The sequence below is a fragment of the Helicoverpa armigera genome, chromosome 6 (assembly GCF_030705265.1).
Source record: "Helicoverpa armigera isolate CAAS_96S chromosome 6, ASM3070526v1, whole genome shotgun sequence".
Classification (NCBI taxonomy): Eukaryota; Metazoa; Arthropoda; class Insecta; order Lepidoptera; family Noctuidae; genus Helicoverpa; species Helicoverpa armigera.
Genome location: NC_087125.1, coordinates 7,545,872 through 7,562,262, shown reverse-complemented (window position 1 = coordinate 7,562,262; position 16,391 = coordinate 7,545,872). Strand labels below are relative to the sequence as shown.

At 36.5% G+C, this 16,391-nt stretch overlaps 4 protein-coding genes across 4 annotated transcripts; 2 read left to right on the top strand and 2 right to left on the bottom strand.

The window, feature by feature from the left end:
* Window positions 1-376: 376 nt before the first annotated feature.
* LOC110380357 (WD repeat-containing protein 35) lies at window positions 377-15,218 on the top strand. Its single transcript, XM_064035333.1, has 22 exons — window positions 377-688; window positions 1,030-1,141; window positions 1,476-1,615; window positions 1,820-1,922; window positions 2,127-2,287; window positions 2,551-2,698; window positions 3,010-3,140; window positions 3,260-3,463; window positions 3,691-3,805; window positions 3,886-3,999; window positions 4,451-4,673; window positions 8,510-8,735; window positions 8,894-9,063; window positions 9,446-9,661; window positions 9,907-10,050; window positions 10,341-10,461; window positions 10,548-10,679; window positions 10,787-10,880; window positions 11,617-11,792; window positions 12,455-12,541; window positions 12,629-12,738; window positions 13,089-15,218. The coding sequence occupies exons 1-22, from the start codon at window positions 665-667 to the stop codon at window positions 13,258-13,260; spliced, it is 3,123 nt and encodes a 1,040-aa protein (XP_063891403.1). The 5' UTR covers window positions 377-664; the 3' UTR covers window positions 13,261-15,218.
* Window positions 4,825-6,690, top strand: LOC126056283 (uncharacterized). The gene is made up of 4 exons (XM_064035334.1): window positions 4,825-5,587; window positions 5,733-5,846; window positions 6,079-6,141; window positions 6,219-6,690. The coding sequence occupies exons 1-4, from the start codon at window positions 5,191-5,193 to the stop codon at window positions 6,326-6,328; spliced, it is 684 nt and encodes a 227-aa protein (XP_063891404.1). The 5' UTR covers window positions 4,825-5,190; the 3' UTR covers window positions 6,329-6,690.
* On the bottom strand, window positions 6,914-8,404 carry LOC126056142 (putative nuclease HARBI1). The gene is made up of 2 exons (XM_049847902.2): window positions 7,921-8,404; window positions 6,914-7,815 (listed from the first exon to the last, which is right to left on the bottom strand). The coding sequence occupies exons 1-2, from the start codon at window positions 8,139-8,141 to the stop codon at window positions 6,951-6,953; spliced, it is 1,086 nt and encodes a 361-aa protein (XP_049703859.2). The 5' UTR covers window positions 8,142-8,404; the 3' UTR covers window positions 6,914-6,950.
* LOC110380358 (thioredoxin reductase-like selenoprotein T homolog CG3887) lies at window positions 13,928-16,390 on the bottom strand. The gene is made up of 3 exons (XM_021340316.3): window positions 16,074-16,390; window positions 15,868-15,997; window positions 13,928-15,776 (listed from the first exon to the last, which is right to left on the bottom strand). Exons 1-3 carry the CDS (start codon window positions 16,241-16,243, stop codon window positions 15,456-15,458), a joined length of 621 nt encoding a protein of 206 aa, XP_021195991.1. The 5' UTR covers window positions 16,244-16,390; the 3' UTR covers window positions 13,928-15,455.
* Window position 16,391: the final 1 nt, after the last annotated feature.

The window sequence follows — 16,391 nt, the reverse complement described above, 5'->3', positions numbered from 1 at the left end:
TAGGGTGAACAACTATTATGAAATCGATTTGAAAAACATTTGTCGTGGCAAGGCTTTATCTCAAGAAGTTCTTCACCTGGAAAGGCCAAAATCTTGCCTGCTTTACTTTTTAAGTCAATAATTTTACTTTTAATGACGTTTAGGGTTAATATTGAAGATTACGCAATATTTTTTTGCGCATTTTGTACAATGTTTTTATCGTTACATTGTGCAATTGCCCGTCTGGGGGGCATCTAAGATTTGCTATGTTTGACTTCAAGCGAGTGAATATTCCGTGGTGTATTCAAAACACTACCTATGCACTACCTGCAGGATTCTTGTTTTGCCCAACTGTCAATGTCAATCAGTTTTGACATTATGAAAAGTTGAAAAGTTTGTTTTGTTGTGGCGGTTGTTTCAGTTAGCGTTAACTGAAAAGAATCGCTGAAACAATAAATGAGACATTTTCTTTTTAAGAGAATAGCACTTTATATGCTTTGACAAACATGGGAAAAGTTCAGCGGTGAAATAAAGTACTTACTGCATCCGTTCTGAGATAATCGGTGTTCAATTTAAGAACTAAAAAGTTTTTAAAAGTAACTTTGATAAATAAAAATATATCGTGCGACTTGTGTTGCTGAACTAAGTGTGTTTACGGAATTAACATTTTACACACTCATAAAAAATGTTCATTTATATGAGTAAGAAGGTAATTCTAATTTGTTGTTATCAAATGTTACCATAGTGATGTTATGGATTGGTTTACCATGTAGAGTAGGTACACTATATTTATTATACTTTCTACTTCAATGTAATAACACATAAAAGGTACATACATAAGAAAACATACTAGGCCACTTACAATTTTTTATTTTTTTTATACTCTTATCTCAGGAACTACTAGTCCAATTGGAACTATACTTTTATAGTACATATCACATTTACCAAGGAAGCTAAACTTTTTCCTGGGTTTACAAACTCATTCACATGAGACTTGGGTCAACATAACATTTATTGATGTTATATAATGGTGGATAAATATATTTTCAGATTGCTATACCAAAACAATCGAATGTGACTTGCATATCATGGAACCATTCGTCTGGGTACATTGCTGTTGGTGGAGAAGATGGCATGTTAAAAGTGCTCAAACTGGAATCTGGTAATCATGGAATCAACCACGAATTTACTACTAAATAAATAAATTTATAAAAATATATTGAGCTATGCTTAATTATTAAAAATAAATTAATTATTTTTACAAACAGTTAGTTATAAACTTAGCACAAATACTGGTCTAAATGTTTTTTGTGTAGATATTCATTCATCATCATCATCAGCCTATCGCAGTCCACTGCTGGACATAGGCCTCTCCAAGTCGATATAAATCCATTAAAATTATTTGCATCACTGAAATTAAATTTCAACCAATACTGTACTGTAAATGTGTGTATTCTTCTATTGTTTAGTGAAAATTTATTTCCATGTACTTCCAGGAGGTGGTGGGAATCTCTCAATGAACCTGAGCTTGGAAGGCCACACTGGTCAGGTGTGTGTAGCCATATGGAATGAAGTCTTTCAGAAACTGACTACTAGTGATGAGCATGGTGTCATCATTGTTTGGATGCTGTACAAGGTACACTACTTTTGAACAAAGAATAAGTAATTTTAAATATCCCTTCGAAATGTCAAACTAGTTACATGGTTCCACAAAGTGGGACTTATTTCGAAAAACTGTAAAGAAACTCCATACACACTCTTTAAACAAAAATGAGGCTACTTCTTGTGATAAAATATTTTTTTTTTCAAATATCATTTATGTATACCTAAAACTTTACAGGGATCCTGGTATGAGGAAATGATAAATAACAGAAATAAATCAACCGTTAGGAGCATGGCTTGGGGTTCTGATGGGCAAAAAATTTGCATAGCATATGAGGATGGTGAGACAATTTGATTTGTTACCTATTTGATAAATAACTACTAGATATCTGTTTTTTGAAGCACTTTTAGAAACTGGATACTGGACTGCCATATTGAAAAAATTGATGGTATTTAGACAATTACCAATATCTGAATAAGAATTAAAAAGAATGTTGCATGTCAGTTGATAAGATTTTTGGACACATTTTAATGCTTTATTACAGGGGCCGTTATTGTGGGCTCAGTGGATGGCTCGCGTGTCTGGGGCAAGGACATTAAAGGGCCAGGTTTAGCTGCCGTCCAATGGTCGCCAGATAATTCTCAGCTACTCTTTGCACTGACCAATGGGGAGCTGCACATTTATGATGATCAAGGAAATTTTACTGTATGTATTGTACTGTTGCCATATGAGTCCGGAAATATTATGTAGGTATTTGTCCAGAATATTGAGGCAGATGGATTCGACATTAATTAGGAATTCCAGATTTTCCATCAAATGTCAGGATTTCTTCCCTTTTTTTATCTGCATTTATAAAAGCATTCGAAAACGCGTTAAGAGAAGAATATTGAGTTCTAATATTAAAATACAATCATATGGTACATAAGGCAACGAAATATGATTATGGATGTGTTTTTTAATATTTTCAGATGCCAGTGGCTATCCATGGTGTGTCAGGGTCAATGGATATTGTTACAATGGACTGGTATTCGGGAAGCGCCCCCGCCAGCAGACCCGTGCTGGCAATATCTTACCGAAGTGGTGTCATACTGCTCATGAAAAACTGCAATGAGGAAGGTAAATACGTTTTGAGACTAGTTTGGTATTTTTAGAAAATTGGACAAGTCTATTACATCGTAGCTTCGAAATTAAGACAAACAGAGTGTCGTTGGATTTGTCTCGATTGGCTATTTTTGTCAGAAATTCTCTTTTTTATTAATAACTAGCTTCTGCCCGCGTCACAGATGGTAACGATCCTATGACCTTCTCCCGGGTCTAAGCTACCTCTCCTCTAATTTTCAGTTTAAACGGTTCAGCCATTCTTTTATTATATAATGTGTAACTAACACGAATTTCTTTTAGATTAATTAAAATTTAACCGCTTTCAGATAGTGTCGTAATAGAATCAAACATGACTATAATTGATTGTCACTGGAATCATAACGGCACAATACTGGCCGCGGCCGGCTGCACGGCAGACAAGACCAATGTCGTTCAGTTCTTTGGTGCATATGGGGAGGTATGTGTAAACTAATCTGGACTTGTTATAAAGCAATCATAATATATTCCCCGATTATTCATTGATATTTCGAGTTCTTGAATATTAAAATTTATTATTCCATAATTGTATTATTTCAGCACATACGAACATTGAGAGTTCCTGGCGGTAATATGAGGGCATTGTCGTGGGAGAAGAAGTCACTGCGCCTCGCTATAGCTATAGACTCCTTCATATACTTTGCTAACGTCAAAATGGACCATAAGTACGCGTTTTATGGAAACACACTGGCATATGTATCGGGAACAGAAACCGTTACCTTTTGGGATACCGTCACACATCAGGTTTAATTTCTTACATTACCTAAGTGTAAAGTCACATGGATGTTTTTTACGTACAGGACAGCACATCAACTTATCCCAATCTGTCAAATTTCTGCAATCGATTTTCAACCTTAAAACATCCTAGTCGACGGTTAATGTTCAATTGGTTAAATTTGACAGATTTGGGTAGATCGAGCTGCTGGCATCTGTACATACACAGCCAGTAATAATCCTCTTTTTTTACTCAGTCTTGGATAAATCATATACCTGATGTGATCGATATGTGCGCTGTCGACGAGTACTGTGTTATCGCTACGTTAGGACAAGTTATAATATCCAATCAGCAAGGTATTCAATGTGATGGTAAGTTAATATAAATATGGCTAGACAACTTTGTGTGTAAGTTACATTATGGCATTTACATGTAATTCTTCTAATTTCAGCTAAAGCAGTAAGTATTCCAGTGGTGTATGTGACTATCAACAGCAAAGCGATAGTAGTGGCTGCGTCTAAGGAATCCTTCTTAATATGGAAGTTCTCTACGCCCTCCAGACCTCGTAAGTATTCGCATATTCACAACCATCATGTTGTTCGCGCCTAGGTAAAGTAAATAAATAAAAAAAGTCGCCTAGATAAAAAGTCGCGTTAAAGCGTAACCGTCCCCAGAGCTTATAGGGTAGTAGTAAATATTTTCTACCTAGATTAGCATCGAAACTTTCAGCCTTTTTTAAATTGATGATCCGTTTAATATTTCTTCTATATTAACATCAGTGCTTCGAACTCTAGCGCCATAACAAGTTCGTGATGGGAAGTGATCACGTGATCACGTCGTCTTTTTTAATATGGGAAATCATCAAATGACTTCCCGCTGAGGGTTAGCACCGTGAGGGAGTGTCAGACTCTTACTGACTAAAATCCATCATGTTTCTTCGTAGGCCTATTATGTGCCAGGGCCGCGTTAACTCTTTGTTTGTCGTCTGCGTCCTAAGTTTGTTCGTAATATTTCAGGTTCGACAGAACATTTGTACCAAGCAGATGGGTCGCCGATGTCGTCAACCGACGCAGGGTTTCACGACGACACAATAAGCTGTGTCGCGAGTTCTGACACTCATTTATTGATTGGAAGAGATTCAGGCTCCATATTACTGTTCTCTTTAGTCAATTTTAAGAAAATCACATCAATAAACATGAATTCACGGCCCTACAGATTGGGCCTTAATTCTAATTCCAGGTATGGAATAGGTATAATAAAATGACAATAGCTGCTTTCTTCGCGTACCTGGCCAACATATAGCGTATATTACTCGGGATAATGAAGCTTCCCTATGGTGAAAGAATTTTCCAAATCGGTTCAGTAGTTTCGGTATTTTCGATAGTTATTTTCTATTCCTCTTAGGGCTGATTTTTCAAGAGCCAGATAAAACGTCAAGTAGCTAACTGATCAATAACTTTATCTGATTCTTTAACGAACCAATAAAGAGTTTCAATTTTTCAAAGCATAGTTACCAGTCAGTTTACTACCTGACCTTTTTTTGTGACTAGCTTCACACTACATCTGTGTGAGCGAGACGCGCTTATGAACATTTACAGATCTAAGAAAGAGACAAACAATTTTCAACTTAATGACAGCGGTTGTCACATTTTAGAGGGAATCATAACATAACCTTAAACTTTGACGACTCGTCTTCGTGTTAATATTTATTTTCCGTTCGAATTTATTGTTTGCTTTTTGTGTGTTGTGTGTAATCATGGAAAATATCGTAAAACGTGAACGTTCCACGAATTTTAACAAAAGCGAAATAAGATTATTGACTGAATTGGTGGCAAAACACCGTACTATAATTGAAAATAAGCAGACAGACGCCGTAACCAATAAAGAAAAGGAAGCAGCGTGGATAAAAATCAGTTCATTATTTAATGCGGCTACGGGATTTACAGCGAGGAGTACCAAGAGCCTGAAGCTTAAATATGAAGGCATAAAAAAGGAAACCAAAAAAACATTGGCCAAACATCGGCAAGAGCTGTACAAAACTGGTGGCGGGCCCTCTTCAGCCCCAGAGGTTACAGATATACAGGAGAGGGTTATCGCGATATGTTCGAATATCAATGGGCTGGATGCTCGAAATGACAGCGACAAAATTCCAGGTATGAAGTCAAATATTTTAAAATATTTTTGTTGATGTTACCATGGGAATTGATATAGTGTTTATGAAAACAAAAGTAATAACGCACTACATTTATCTTTAGCATCTTTCTAAGCAGTTTGTGTATTGTTGTTTTTTTTTTTCAGAACCTTTAGAACTGGAAGAGACTGCTAAAGTTGACCCGCTATCGTTGCCACTGCAATCATTAGAAAATAATTTAGTAATTGTACCATGTGATGACGATATTCCGTGTACTTTAGGTAAAATATCTAATTCAATAATAATAAATAACTTTAGAAAATAACTAAACATGTGCTGTAATTAATCTCTGGCTGCAGAATGGAAAAGAATAAATGTTTGATTTTTACTCATATCCTTGATAGATTTATGATCACATGATGGCCACTGATTTTTTTACAGAATGTTCAACCTATATATATTTATTTAATGTAAAATGAAAAACAAGGACCTGAATATATTTTTTTGTTTTAGATCAAGAAGAGTTTTGCCCGCAACAGGATTTAAAGGAGAAAGTTAACAGTGAAATTGGAAATGGTATTTTAATTTATTGAAAAAAAAGTACATAGTATAATAGTGTAATAAAATATAATAGTAAATTAATTTGTTTTCAGACAAGGCCTTTGATGACTTTCAATCTATAGAGATACAGGATATGGAAGTGGATCAAACTGAAAAGGTATGTCTTTATCAATTTTCCAGTTCATTTATTTACATTGTATAAAATAACATTAATTAAAACTTATCATTATTTTCAGAGAATAAGTGGTCTTCATGGAAGCCAAAGGCTTTAAAAACTAAGATTAGTCCATACTTGAAAAGTAATCAAAAAATTACTAAAGTTGGAGTGACTGCAAAACTGGACCATTTAACTGAATCTCGCTTAGAGCTAGTGAAGCTCCAGAAGGAAATTGCCATAAAAGAGCATGAGTTTGTCAAACAGGCACACTTATTAAAATGCAGAACCTGCATAATGATGAAAGAAGGAAGCAGGAAATGCATGAAGTACTATTAAGTAAGCTCCGTACTGGTGTAAATTATGGAACAAGTCCTTTAGAAATAATAAATAAAGATTTATAAAATGTTTTTTTTTTCATTTACCTATTCAACAAAACAAGGATCTCTTTAGTCTTTGACCATTTTTATTGTAATGTGTGTGTTTAGTTCCAATAAATTAATTTTTTATCACTACAAACCCAGACTGTTAAATTCTAATAATCCTATTCAAAAGCAGTGAATACCTCACCACAAATTATTTGATTATAACAATATGATTACTGTAAAGTGGAGGTATAATAAAAAGAACACATTGTAGTTATAAAATTGTGTTTATTAATATATCATTACTAGTTGATTAGACTTTCAAAATATTCTAACATAGAGTCCCTTGTACTATTGTGTTGGTGTCCTGGCTGGTCAGCAATGAGAGTTTCAAATTGTGGTTGTTGTGGTATGTGGACTTCAGGATCCACAGGTGGTTCGCTTTCATTTCTAATTCTTGCAAGATTATGTAAAATTGCTGTTGCTACAATAATGTCTTGAGCGAGAGGGATTCGGCACCGCATTCCTATACTTAACACAGGAAATCTCCTTTTCCAAACCCCGAAACATCTCTCAATTACATTTCGAGTACGAATATGAGACTCATTATATAGTCTTTCGGCTTCTGTTCGAGGATCACTTAACGGAGTTAGTAAATAATGATTTAAGAAATAACCACTGTCACCTAGGACCAGTCCATTCTGAAATCTATTAGTATCAAACTGAAACTTTGCTGCAGAGTTTGAGAATATCAAACTGTCATGTGTTGAACCTGGCCATCGTGTTACTATATCTTCAAATTTTAAGTCGCTAGTACACATAGCTTGCACATTCAATGAGAAGAAACCTTTTCGATTTCTGTAGTCTTCTGCAGTATTGCCACCTGGTGAAATTATCTTGATGTGAGTACAATCCAATGCCGCTATAACCCTCGGAAATCGGGCAATATTAAAAAATCCTTCCTGTACTAATAATATTTCTTCTCTGTTAGCTGGCAATGTAACAAATTCCTGGCGAAGAGAGGCAATTGCTTCAGTAACTTTTCTTATAATTTTGCTCGCAGTTGAGTTGTGTATTCCAGCAAAATCACCTATCGTAATGTAGAAACTACCACACGCATAGAACCGCAAAGTCAGAAGTAATTGTTGTAAAGCTGGAACAGAATTGTTTCTGAAAAATAAAAAAATAATATATAGGTATCTTTCAATGTTACCTAGATCGTAGTCAATATACAAAAATCTCGTTTTTATTATTTATATAGAAAATAATTCTTACCTGTTTGTTACGTTGGCGATTTTACTTTCAATGAGGGTTAATAAAAATTGCACAGTACTTTTTTCGAGACGAAATCTCCTATGAAATTTCTTATCATCCCATAGAGACATATTATCAGGTCTCTCTCTAATAACTCTTTCTCTTCTCTCTGACTCTAAATAATTTAGCACTATATCATCTTCCTCGATTGTTTCGTCGTCGATAGAATCAAAAATATCCATTATTTTATAATTTAGGAAGCAAGAACACAAGTATAACCTACAAAAACGAACGCGCGTGATTGCAGAAATGACAAAATATCTGAGTTATCTGACCGTTAGCGCGCTACCTGGCCCGTAAAGGGCCAGATAAATTTATCGGCTGGATAGAGAGTTTACCTGACCGTTAGGGCCTATCTGTCAATTGAAAAATTGAGATTCTCGCTAACTGTGGAATAAACCTTATCTTTCCCTTTATCTGACCATTGAAAAATCGGCCCTTAATTATATTACGAGGTAAAGAGAAGTATAATAGATTAAAATTATATTCTATGTATGAAATTACTTCAAAGACGAATTTAACATTATAATAAGTACCTTTTTATTTATAGCAAGTTCTTCGTAATCGATCAGCCCGGTTCGTTATACTTATTGGAGACTGACATGGCCAACAATATAAGTATAGGACAAGCGTTACGCAAAGACGTGTGGAGTGCTCTGTGGGCATCGGATAACCCACAAATGTTAGCGGTGGCTGAAAAAGCCAGGCTTTACGTGATGAGAGATACGGAGCCAGAAGAGCCTTTGACCATGCAAGGGTATTTGTGTAAGTTCAAGGTACGTCATTCAAAGACCGATCCTATATGAAGCTATGTCGTAATATTACCGCGATGGTACTTTATAGACTTACTTTTGAGCCTGTTTTTTTTTTTCAGGCAGTTCACTGTATTTCTTATGTCCTTGTCGCAATTTACTAACAACATATTATTTTATAGGAATTGGAAATCACCACAGCACTTTTGGACAGTGTAGACGACAAGTGTACTCCTCAACACATTGTAAGGGTAGAAGTTAAGTCTTTGAGGGACACGCGCCAACTCATTGAAAAAGTAGGATTGAAGGAAGCGGAGAATTTCATCAAAGATAACCCACACCCGCAACTATGGTACGATTTATCTACACAAGTTTGTTATAACTTATGAATAGTAGTACAATTCTTCTATGATTTATACTAAAAACCGGCCAAGTGCGAGTCAGACTCGGGCACGAAGGGTTTCGCACCATTATTTAAAATGAGCAAAAAAAAAACACTTGTTGTATGGGAGCCCCCCAAAATATTTATTTTATTTTAGTTTTCAGTATGTGTTGTTATAGCGGCAACATAAATACATCATCTGTGAAAATTTCAACTTTCTAACTATCACGCACGGTTCATAAGATACAGCCTGGTGACAGACGGACGGACGAAAGGACAGAGGAGCGAAAACAATAGGGTCCGGTATTGAGGAGTGTTACATTTTCTGTTAACACTGTCAAACAAATTTCAGGTTACTGCTAGCAGAGGCTGCTTTAAAAAATTTCGAGTCCGAATCTGCATTAGAAACAGCTGAAGCAGCCTTTGTGCGACGCAATGACTACGCCGGAATCAAATTTGTTTCACGTCTAAATGCTTTGCACTCAAATGCGCTTAAAAAAGCTGATATTCTAGCTTACTTCAAGGACTTCGATGCAGCTGAGAAGATATATCATAATGAAGACAGGCGGTATGTTAAACATTTTCATATTACCAAGTTAACAACCTTATCAGAAGAATATTAAATTGTTCGTTTTATTAACACGCTTATATTAGCTTCACTTGTAACTATGTCTGTAAGAAAATCTTAGAATCTTAATTTGACCCACTTCCCGGCCTTCGATGAGGATGAAATTTTGCAGACGCTCTGAGTTCTGCTGACAATATATGACTGGCTAAGAATTGTAATAAAAAGCGTTTTTTATTATATTTAAGGGACTTGGCTATAGCTCTGCGGAAACGTTTGGGACACTGGTTCCGCGTAGTTGAGCTGCTGAAGATGTCTGCCAGCACTACGGATGCGCAAGTCAAACAGGCGTACAGTAACATCGGCGACTACTACATTGATCGACAGAATTGGTACGCTTCTTTCAATTCCTTACGTTTCCTCCTCCTCCTCCTCCTCCGAGCCTTTTCCCAATCATTTTGGGGTCGGCTTCCAGTCTAACCGGATTCAGCTGAGTACCAGTGCTTTACAAGAAGCGACTGCCTATCTGACCTCCTCAACTCCTCACGGTTGACAACAAATAATGATAGCAGCGACCAATACACAAAAAATTATAAGGAGTTTTTACCTAACTCATAAGTAAGCAAACTTATAAAAACAATTCACTTTTATTATATTTATAGCATTAATAAGGATTTTTCAGGACAAGTGCGTTGGAATATTATACAATGTCAAATAATACCGAAGGCCTCAAGAAATGTTACATGGCACTCGAAGATAATGAGGCCTTATCTAAATTGTATGCAGGTTCGCCAAGAGGCAAGGTAATTCTCAAACAAAATTAAATTATAGATATAACAGCCCTGTCAGATTAACATATAATCTTCAATTTATTGTGCTTTGTTATTAGGAAGTTGGAGTACAAAAGCAAAATGTATTAGATGATTTAAGTGATAGCGTGGGACAAGCACCATCGATACAAGCTATTATGCAATTGAAGGAAAGCGGCAGGTTGACGCAGGCGGCCGAAATGGCGTTTCAGGCAAGTGTATAATTTGTTTTTTTTTTTATATTTATATTTGTTTGTTATGCCAGATGTACATATTTTTTTAAACAATAATGTTAATGAAGTTTTTTTGTCGTTTCCAGTTAGCTAACTTAGAATCTTCTAAGAAAGCATCACCTTTGAAGATCAAGAAGCTGTATGTTTTAGCTGGTCACTTGTATAGCCAGAGCTCTGTCGGTTAGTTGCATTTCATTGCTTGTCTTTGGTTTTATTCATTTTAAAAACGGCGCCCGCTATCAGCATAGAAAAAAGAGAGACAGAACGTTATTTTCATACAAATGCACAATTGTTAATGTAGTTTGGTAAATATGTAAACCGCGCGCGGTACGCTTGTTTGAAGATCTTGCTCTCTTTTTACTACGCTATCTTCTCTAATATTCACCCGTGCATCGGAGATCACGTAAATGTCAGTCGTGTGATCTCTCTCCGCCCTGGGTTATTCCCGCTCGGTAACACCCTTTCGTCAACACCGTTGACGATCGGGAAAAAAAAGTTTCGTTCGTTCAGTGTTGATGCTCTCCGGTCGTGTCGGATTGCCGTCCCATCGTGCGTGTACGTTACCCAGGCCAGATGTTGTCGAAAACGGTCATTTGAATCTTATAGATAATTAGTTGTGCGGCTTCTGTAATTGTTGCACACATTTTTAAAAACTATAAGCGCAACAAATTTAAGGCCAGGCCTGGGTAACGTGCCCCCATCGTGCTATGCTATGAGAGTGAAGGAATAGCGAGTTCACCTGTGTCTGCGCAAATGCCTTGTGCCGTATAAATATGTCCTGTGTAGTTGGCTAATCTCGTTACATGAGAATAGCCGCCGTGGCCGATAGTCGGCTAGGAGGACATCACTACGCTACACCTCGCTGTACGGCTTGTCGGCGGTGTGGTATACCTACGTGTGTCGGACGTGTGTGCAGAGGGCGCGTCGTCGCGGCTGGCGGCGCGGTGCTGGCGCGGAGCACGCGCGGCGCAGTGGGCGGCGGCGGGCGCGGCGCGGGCGCGCGCGAGGCCGGCGCGGCACGACGCGGCGCTACGGGCCGCCGCGCGACTGCTGCAGCACCACCAAGCACTACACCAGAACCAACATATACAGGTCCTACCGCCTAAACAAATGTACCTACGTGCATTTTTTTTTATCGATGGCACAAATCGTCAATAATCCCGCTGTGGGTTAGCAGTGGTGAGAGAGTGTCAGACTCTTACTGACTAAAAATCCATCGTGTTCCTTCGTAGACCTTATATGTACCAGGGCCGCGGTAACTCTTTCGAACAATCCCGCATTTATTTAGGTGCTAACGAGAAAATTGGGGAGTATGGATTGATACCTAATACATGTGACAGGTAATACTACGAATCTTTTTATCCTGGGTTATAATAGATAAGTAGGTACCTACTTACCTATAAACCTCTCGATCCCTCAAGGGCGATCATGTCGTACACTTGACTATCTCAAATTCATAGTTCCATAGTAAGTAGTTGTTTAGAAGCTAAAATTTTCACACGATTTTGTCTGTCTCGGGGTAACTACTTCCTATGCCTCCAACAACAGGGAAATAATTTTGTATATAATACTTCAGTCGTTTCGGGACCTTTGTATATATTCAGTATAGAAGTATAGGTAAATAGTAAGAATTTTAATGTTCCTAGTTATGATTATTTTTTTAATTTTTAGACATCGTAATCGCGAGTGAAACAGTGTGAGGCGCATTAAGTTTGTCTGCGTCAGGTTTTGGTGACCAATGTTCTCTGTTACAGGTTTGGTGTACTATTGCGTCAATAGCGATTCAAGCACGTGCGTTTGAATTGTGTTCTAAAGCATTAATCAAACTCGAAGCACTGGATGTAAGTTGAACCTTTTCAAAATTTTATATGAAGTACCTACCTGGATTTTGCTGCTTTGTTTTTATAATAATATTTGATTTTTTGCAGCCTCAGACATTTGAAAATTTGGCGATAGAAATATTTACAAGATACAAACCTAAAGACGCAAAAGGAAATAAAATCGAATGCCCAAATTGCGACGTCAGCATGCCTGAATGGTAAGCATCGATGTAGTCAACGCAGTAATTGGGTAGTGCTAGTGCTCGGATAAAACTTGGTTTTAACAAAGTCAATAAAATACCTTGGGTTTGCAGCGAATCGTAGGAGGGGTTTATTTGCCATTACATTATTTAGACCCAGTAAACCCAAACTTAAAAGTTAATAATTTTCTTAAAACACATGAATTTAACTTTTCAATTTTATCACGTGCAGCAACAAGCAATAGGATAACGACCCGTGTGTGAAGGACTAGCCCAATTTTTTTTTCTGTTACTGCACTCCATGTACGTTACTTATGATTTGAATGTTAAACAGCGAGTGTCTTAGGTCGATGCTTGAATGATGGCAGGTGTTCGTCGTGCGGGGGCTGCGGCAGCCAGTTCCCCGAGTGCGCGGTGTCGGGGCGCGCGCTGGTGGCGCCGCACACGGTGTGGGCGTGCGGCACGTGCGGCGCGCATGCGCAGCAGCACGAGCTCGTGCTGCGCCACTCCTGCCCCATGTGCCACGCGCAGCTCGCATAGCGATATACACCACAATAGCGCGATTGACAAAAAAATGTGCAAAAACGTGACTAAGTCACATGAGTGCAATATTGATGCTTCACTTCAGCCTTCAGAGAGCCAGAGGACGACCGACAAAAAATAGGACATCACTTTAAATTCCTTGGTTCCTGACACAGAGGAATTTCTCTTGCTGGATTTTTACCGTCCCATTGATTCTAAGAACTGGTCTGGGGCTCAATTCTGCTAATTTAATAATGTGTTAATTGGATATAAATTAAATATAGCAAATTAAACCTTAGCGGGAATTCGTATGCCGCTTACGTAAAATGAGCAGATTTATGCGTGCTTATTGCGTGTGCCATACTGTAGACACGTGGTGGCTTTGGGTGAATTAGCTGGGGCAATGGAACAAGAGGTTCCTCCTACCCCCCAAATAGACAACGTGAGTGATTTCATAACATGCGCACAGGGCTGGGACACCTGATCCCGAATAATACATATCTCCATTTTAAATTATGAAGAAGTTCTATGTTGAATGTTTAATTAATAGACAAAGAGCAAAGGGCCGCTAAACATCACTTCTTTCTCGCTAATGTAACCGGACGTCAACTGTTTGCTAAAACTGCCTAGCTTATAATGTGACATTGTAATCTTTGTTAAAATTATATTTAAAGAAAACCATACATATTTATCTAAGTTTTATTCAATTAAATAGGGTTCACAAAGTAAGAACATGTTTTCTTTATTTAACTTGATCATTACAGAAAATTATCATTCTGACTAGATATTTAAATAAAAATGCACTGTATCACCCATGATGTATGAATCTTTATTCCAATTCTGGACAGTATTTCTATTACCGTATGAACCAGTAATAAAGCTCAGGAACGTCAATTAACTCATCAATAACTCACATATTTTAAATGCACATCCTTTCTCTGACATGCATATACATATGTGTTTACACTATTTAATCAAAAACCAAAAGTTACACTGTAAAGTTTTAGTTAACTTTAAGAATTACACAGAACACGATTTTTTTTCTATTAGGTAGGTAATGTTACCACCTTCTTACATAATGCCAGTGATTATAAAACTGGTCAATTGGTATCTTCAAAATGGCATTAAACTAACTATGGTACACCTAGCCCAGTAAATAGAAGTTATACGAACCCCATAAAATGGATACAAGAAATATTTCTGAAAAGTAATAAACATGATGTATCCACAAAAATAAATATTTACGAAAGGATAATAATACGTTATTGTACTGTGAGTAATTGAATCAACAATCAACAACTGTACAGTCATATTTCTACTTGAATGAGCAAATACAGTTTTTCGTGAAAACAACTAGTAACTATACTTTCATAAAATTACGATTACGACTAGCAAATTGTTTAGTAGCTATACAATCTTTGATCGCTAACAGATAAACAGTAATAGTTTAGCATTATATAAAGATGCAGACATTACAGATCACAGCACAGTGGCAAATGCATGTAGTGAAATCGTTTTTGTTTCCAATAAGTCAAAATTAATAAAAAAAAAAAAAATGACTGAAATATGCTCTCCACATGGTGCAGAAAATTCTATATCATATCATATTCAAGAAATAGTTTCTTTATAATTTTTGAGTTTATGATGTCATAGTATGTCCATAGATAGGTAGAACTAAAAGCATAGATTTAAGCTACTAAAGAATTTGACACAAGACTTTAAATAGGATATGATCAGAATTAAAATCCATAAGGTACCTGAAGTGTACCAACAGTATTTTAAGCCGTTGCTATGTCTGTCAGAATTCAATAAATTAATGATTACGCCAAGTGTGAGTATGACTTGCATTTGGTATTTTTTGGCCAGCATGTAACTGTTTTCTTGAGCATAGGAATCAACTTGATATTTGGAATTTGCTTTGTGAAAGAAATGCTTATAGAAAGTGAAGGGTGGTAGAAGGACATATGAAAACTAATGTATTTTAATTAAATTAAGGTGCACAAATAGAAAAGAAATCCAAGTCTAAACTTTACGACCAACTTAAAGGTTTTGTATTTTCTCAGAACATTGTTTACCTTTAATGCTAATACATGGTTTTCAATGCTTCCTATTACATCAAATTTGTTTTTTTTTAACTATACCATTTCACCCTATTAATCTTAAAAACCTCAGTCCCTTTCATCAACAATATGCAAATATTCAAAATAATATTATTACTGCACAAAGTTATTATTTGGCAGGTCCATTTTCGAAAACTGCAAAGTATTGTCAATTATTTGAAACAACTCTGGGGGCTGAGGAATTCTTCCTGTCTCCAACTTTGACCACAGTGGAATGTTGTTGAGAGATATTTCAAATGCACCAGAAGATACTAGCTGACCTTCAATCATATTAGCTAAGAAAAACATCATCATGCATGCATACAGTTTGTTCTCAAGGCACCAGCTCCACCATGCAGGCTGTGGTTTGTTGAGCCAGGCAAATATGTTCACCCCACTCAGTATACACATGATCAGTATCATCTTTCCAAAACCCTGAAACAATAATATCGTGGTTATTATTTTCAAGACCACTTAATTTGAGACGAATGCAAACTAACATGTATACTGATAATGATAAACTCACAATCAATCTGGATAAATACATATTTAGACCAGGGGGGTCATAGTTTGCACCAATGACAGATATTTCTGGATATTTTTGTTGTATTATTCCTGCATAGTCTTCAAATACTTTTCTGTATCCGCATGAATAACTGCAAAATAAAATTAATCTTATGAAGTTATTGTTATCATCAGTGAATTTTGTCCCCTGTGTCATGATAACCTTACCAGTAATATATGTTCATAATGTGACCAACACCTTGACCAATTTTAGTAATGCTTTCGGCATCATTTTCACTAGCTTGCGCATAATTATTGCTGGATAAAATAATACATGTAATAACTACAGTAAGAAAACTTAAGGAAATATAGTAATTAGACGACAAAGACATTATCATCGTATTCTCACAAATTCTTCTAGGTTCTACTTCAATATTATTGTTAAACAACAATTATTCACATTAACACTGCGTTGTACAATAAGAAATTGTATTTTTAATTACTGTTCAGTCAAATAAAACACTGATTCATAAAATCATCACACGC

Excerpts from the sequence above, each read along its gene's own strand:
- LOC110380357 (XM_064035333.1), top strand. The coding sequence starts at position 665 with ATGTTCATTTATATGAGTAAGAAG. Across the intron at positions 10,051-10,340 it reads TACATTGATCGACAGAATTG|GACAAGTGCGTTGGAATATT; the intron begins GTACGCTTCTTT and ends AGGATTTTTCAG. Across the intron at positions 10,881-11,616 it reads GTATAGCCAGAGCTCTGTCG|AGGGCGCGTCGTCGCGGCTG; the intron begins GTTAGTTGCATT and ends ACGTGTGTGCAG.
- LOC126056283 (XM_064035334.1), top strand. The coding sequence starts at position 5,191 with ATGGAAAATATCGTAAAACGTGAACGTTCCACGAATTTTAACAAAAGC. Across the intron at positions 5,588-5,732 it reads TGACAGCGACAAAATTCCAG|AACCTTTAGAACTGGAAGAG; the intron begins GTATGAAGTCAA and ends TTTTTTTTTCAG. Across the intron at positions 5,847-6,078 it reads CGATATTCCGTGTACTTTAG|ATCAAGAAGAGTTTTGCCCG; the intron begins GTAAAATATCTA and ends TTTTTGTTTTAG.
- LOC126056142 (XM_049847902.2), bottom strand. The coding sequence starts at position 8,141 with ATGGATATTTTTGATTCTATCGACGACGAAACAATCGAGGAAGATGAT. Across the intron at positions 7,816-7,920 it reads ATCGCCAACGTAACAAACAG|AAACAATTCTGTTCCAGCTT; the intron begins GTAAGAATTATT and ends TTTATTTTTCAG.
- LOC110380358 (XM_021340316.3), bottom strand. The coding sequence starts at position 16,243 with ATGATAATGTCTTTGTCGTCTAATTACTATATTTCCTTAAGTTTTCTT. Across the intron at positions 15,998-16,073 it reads ATTATGAACATATATTACTG|TTATTCATGCGGATACAGAA; the intron begins GTAAGGTTATCA and ends TTTATTTTGCAG. Across the intron at positions 15,777-15,867 it reads TGTATTTATCCAGATTGATT|GGTTTTGGAAAGATGATACT; the intron begins GTGAGTTTATCA and ends TTATTGTTTCAG.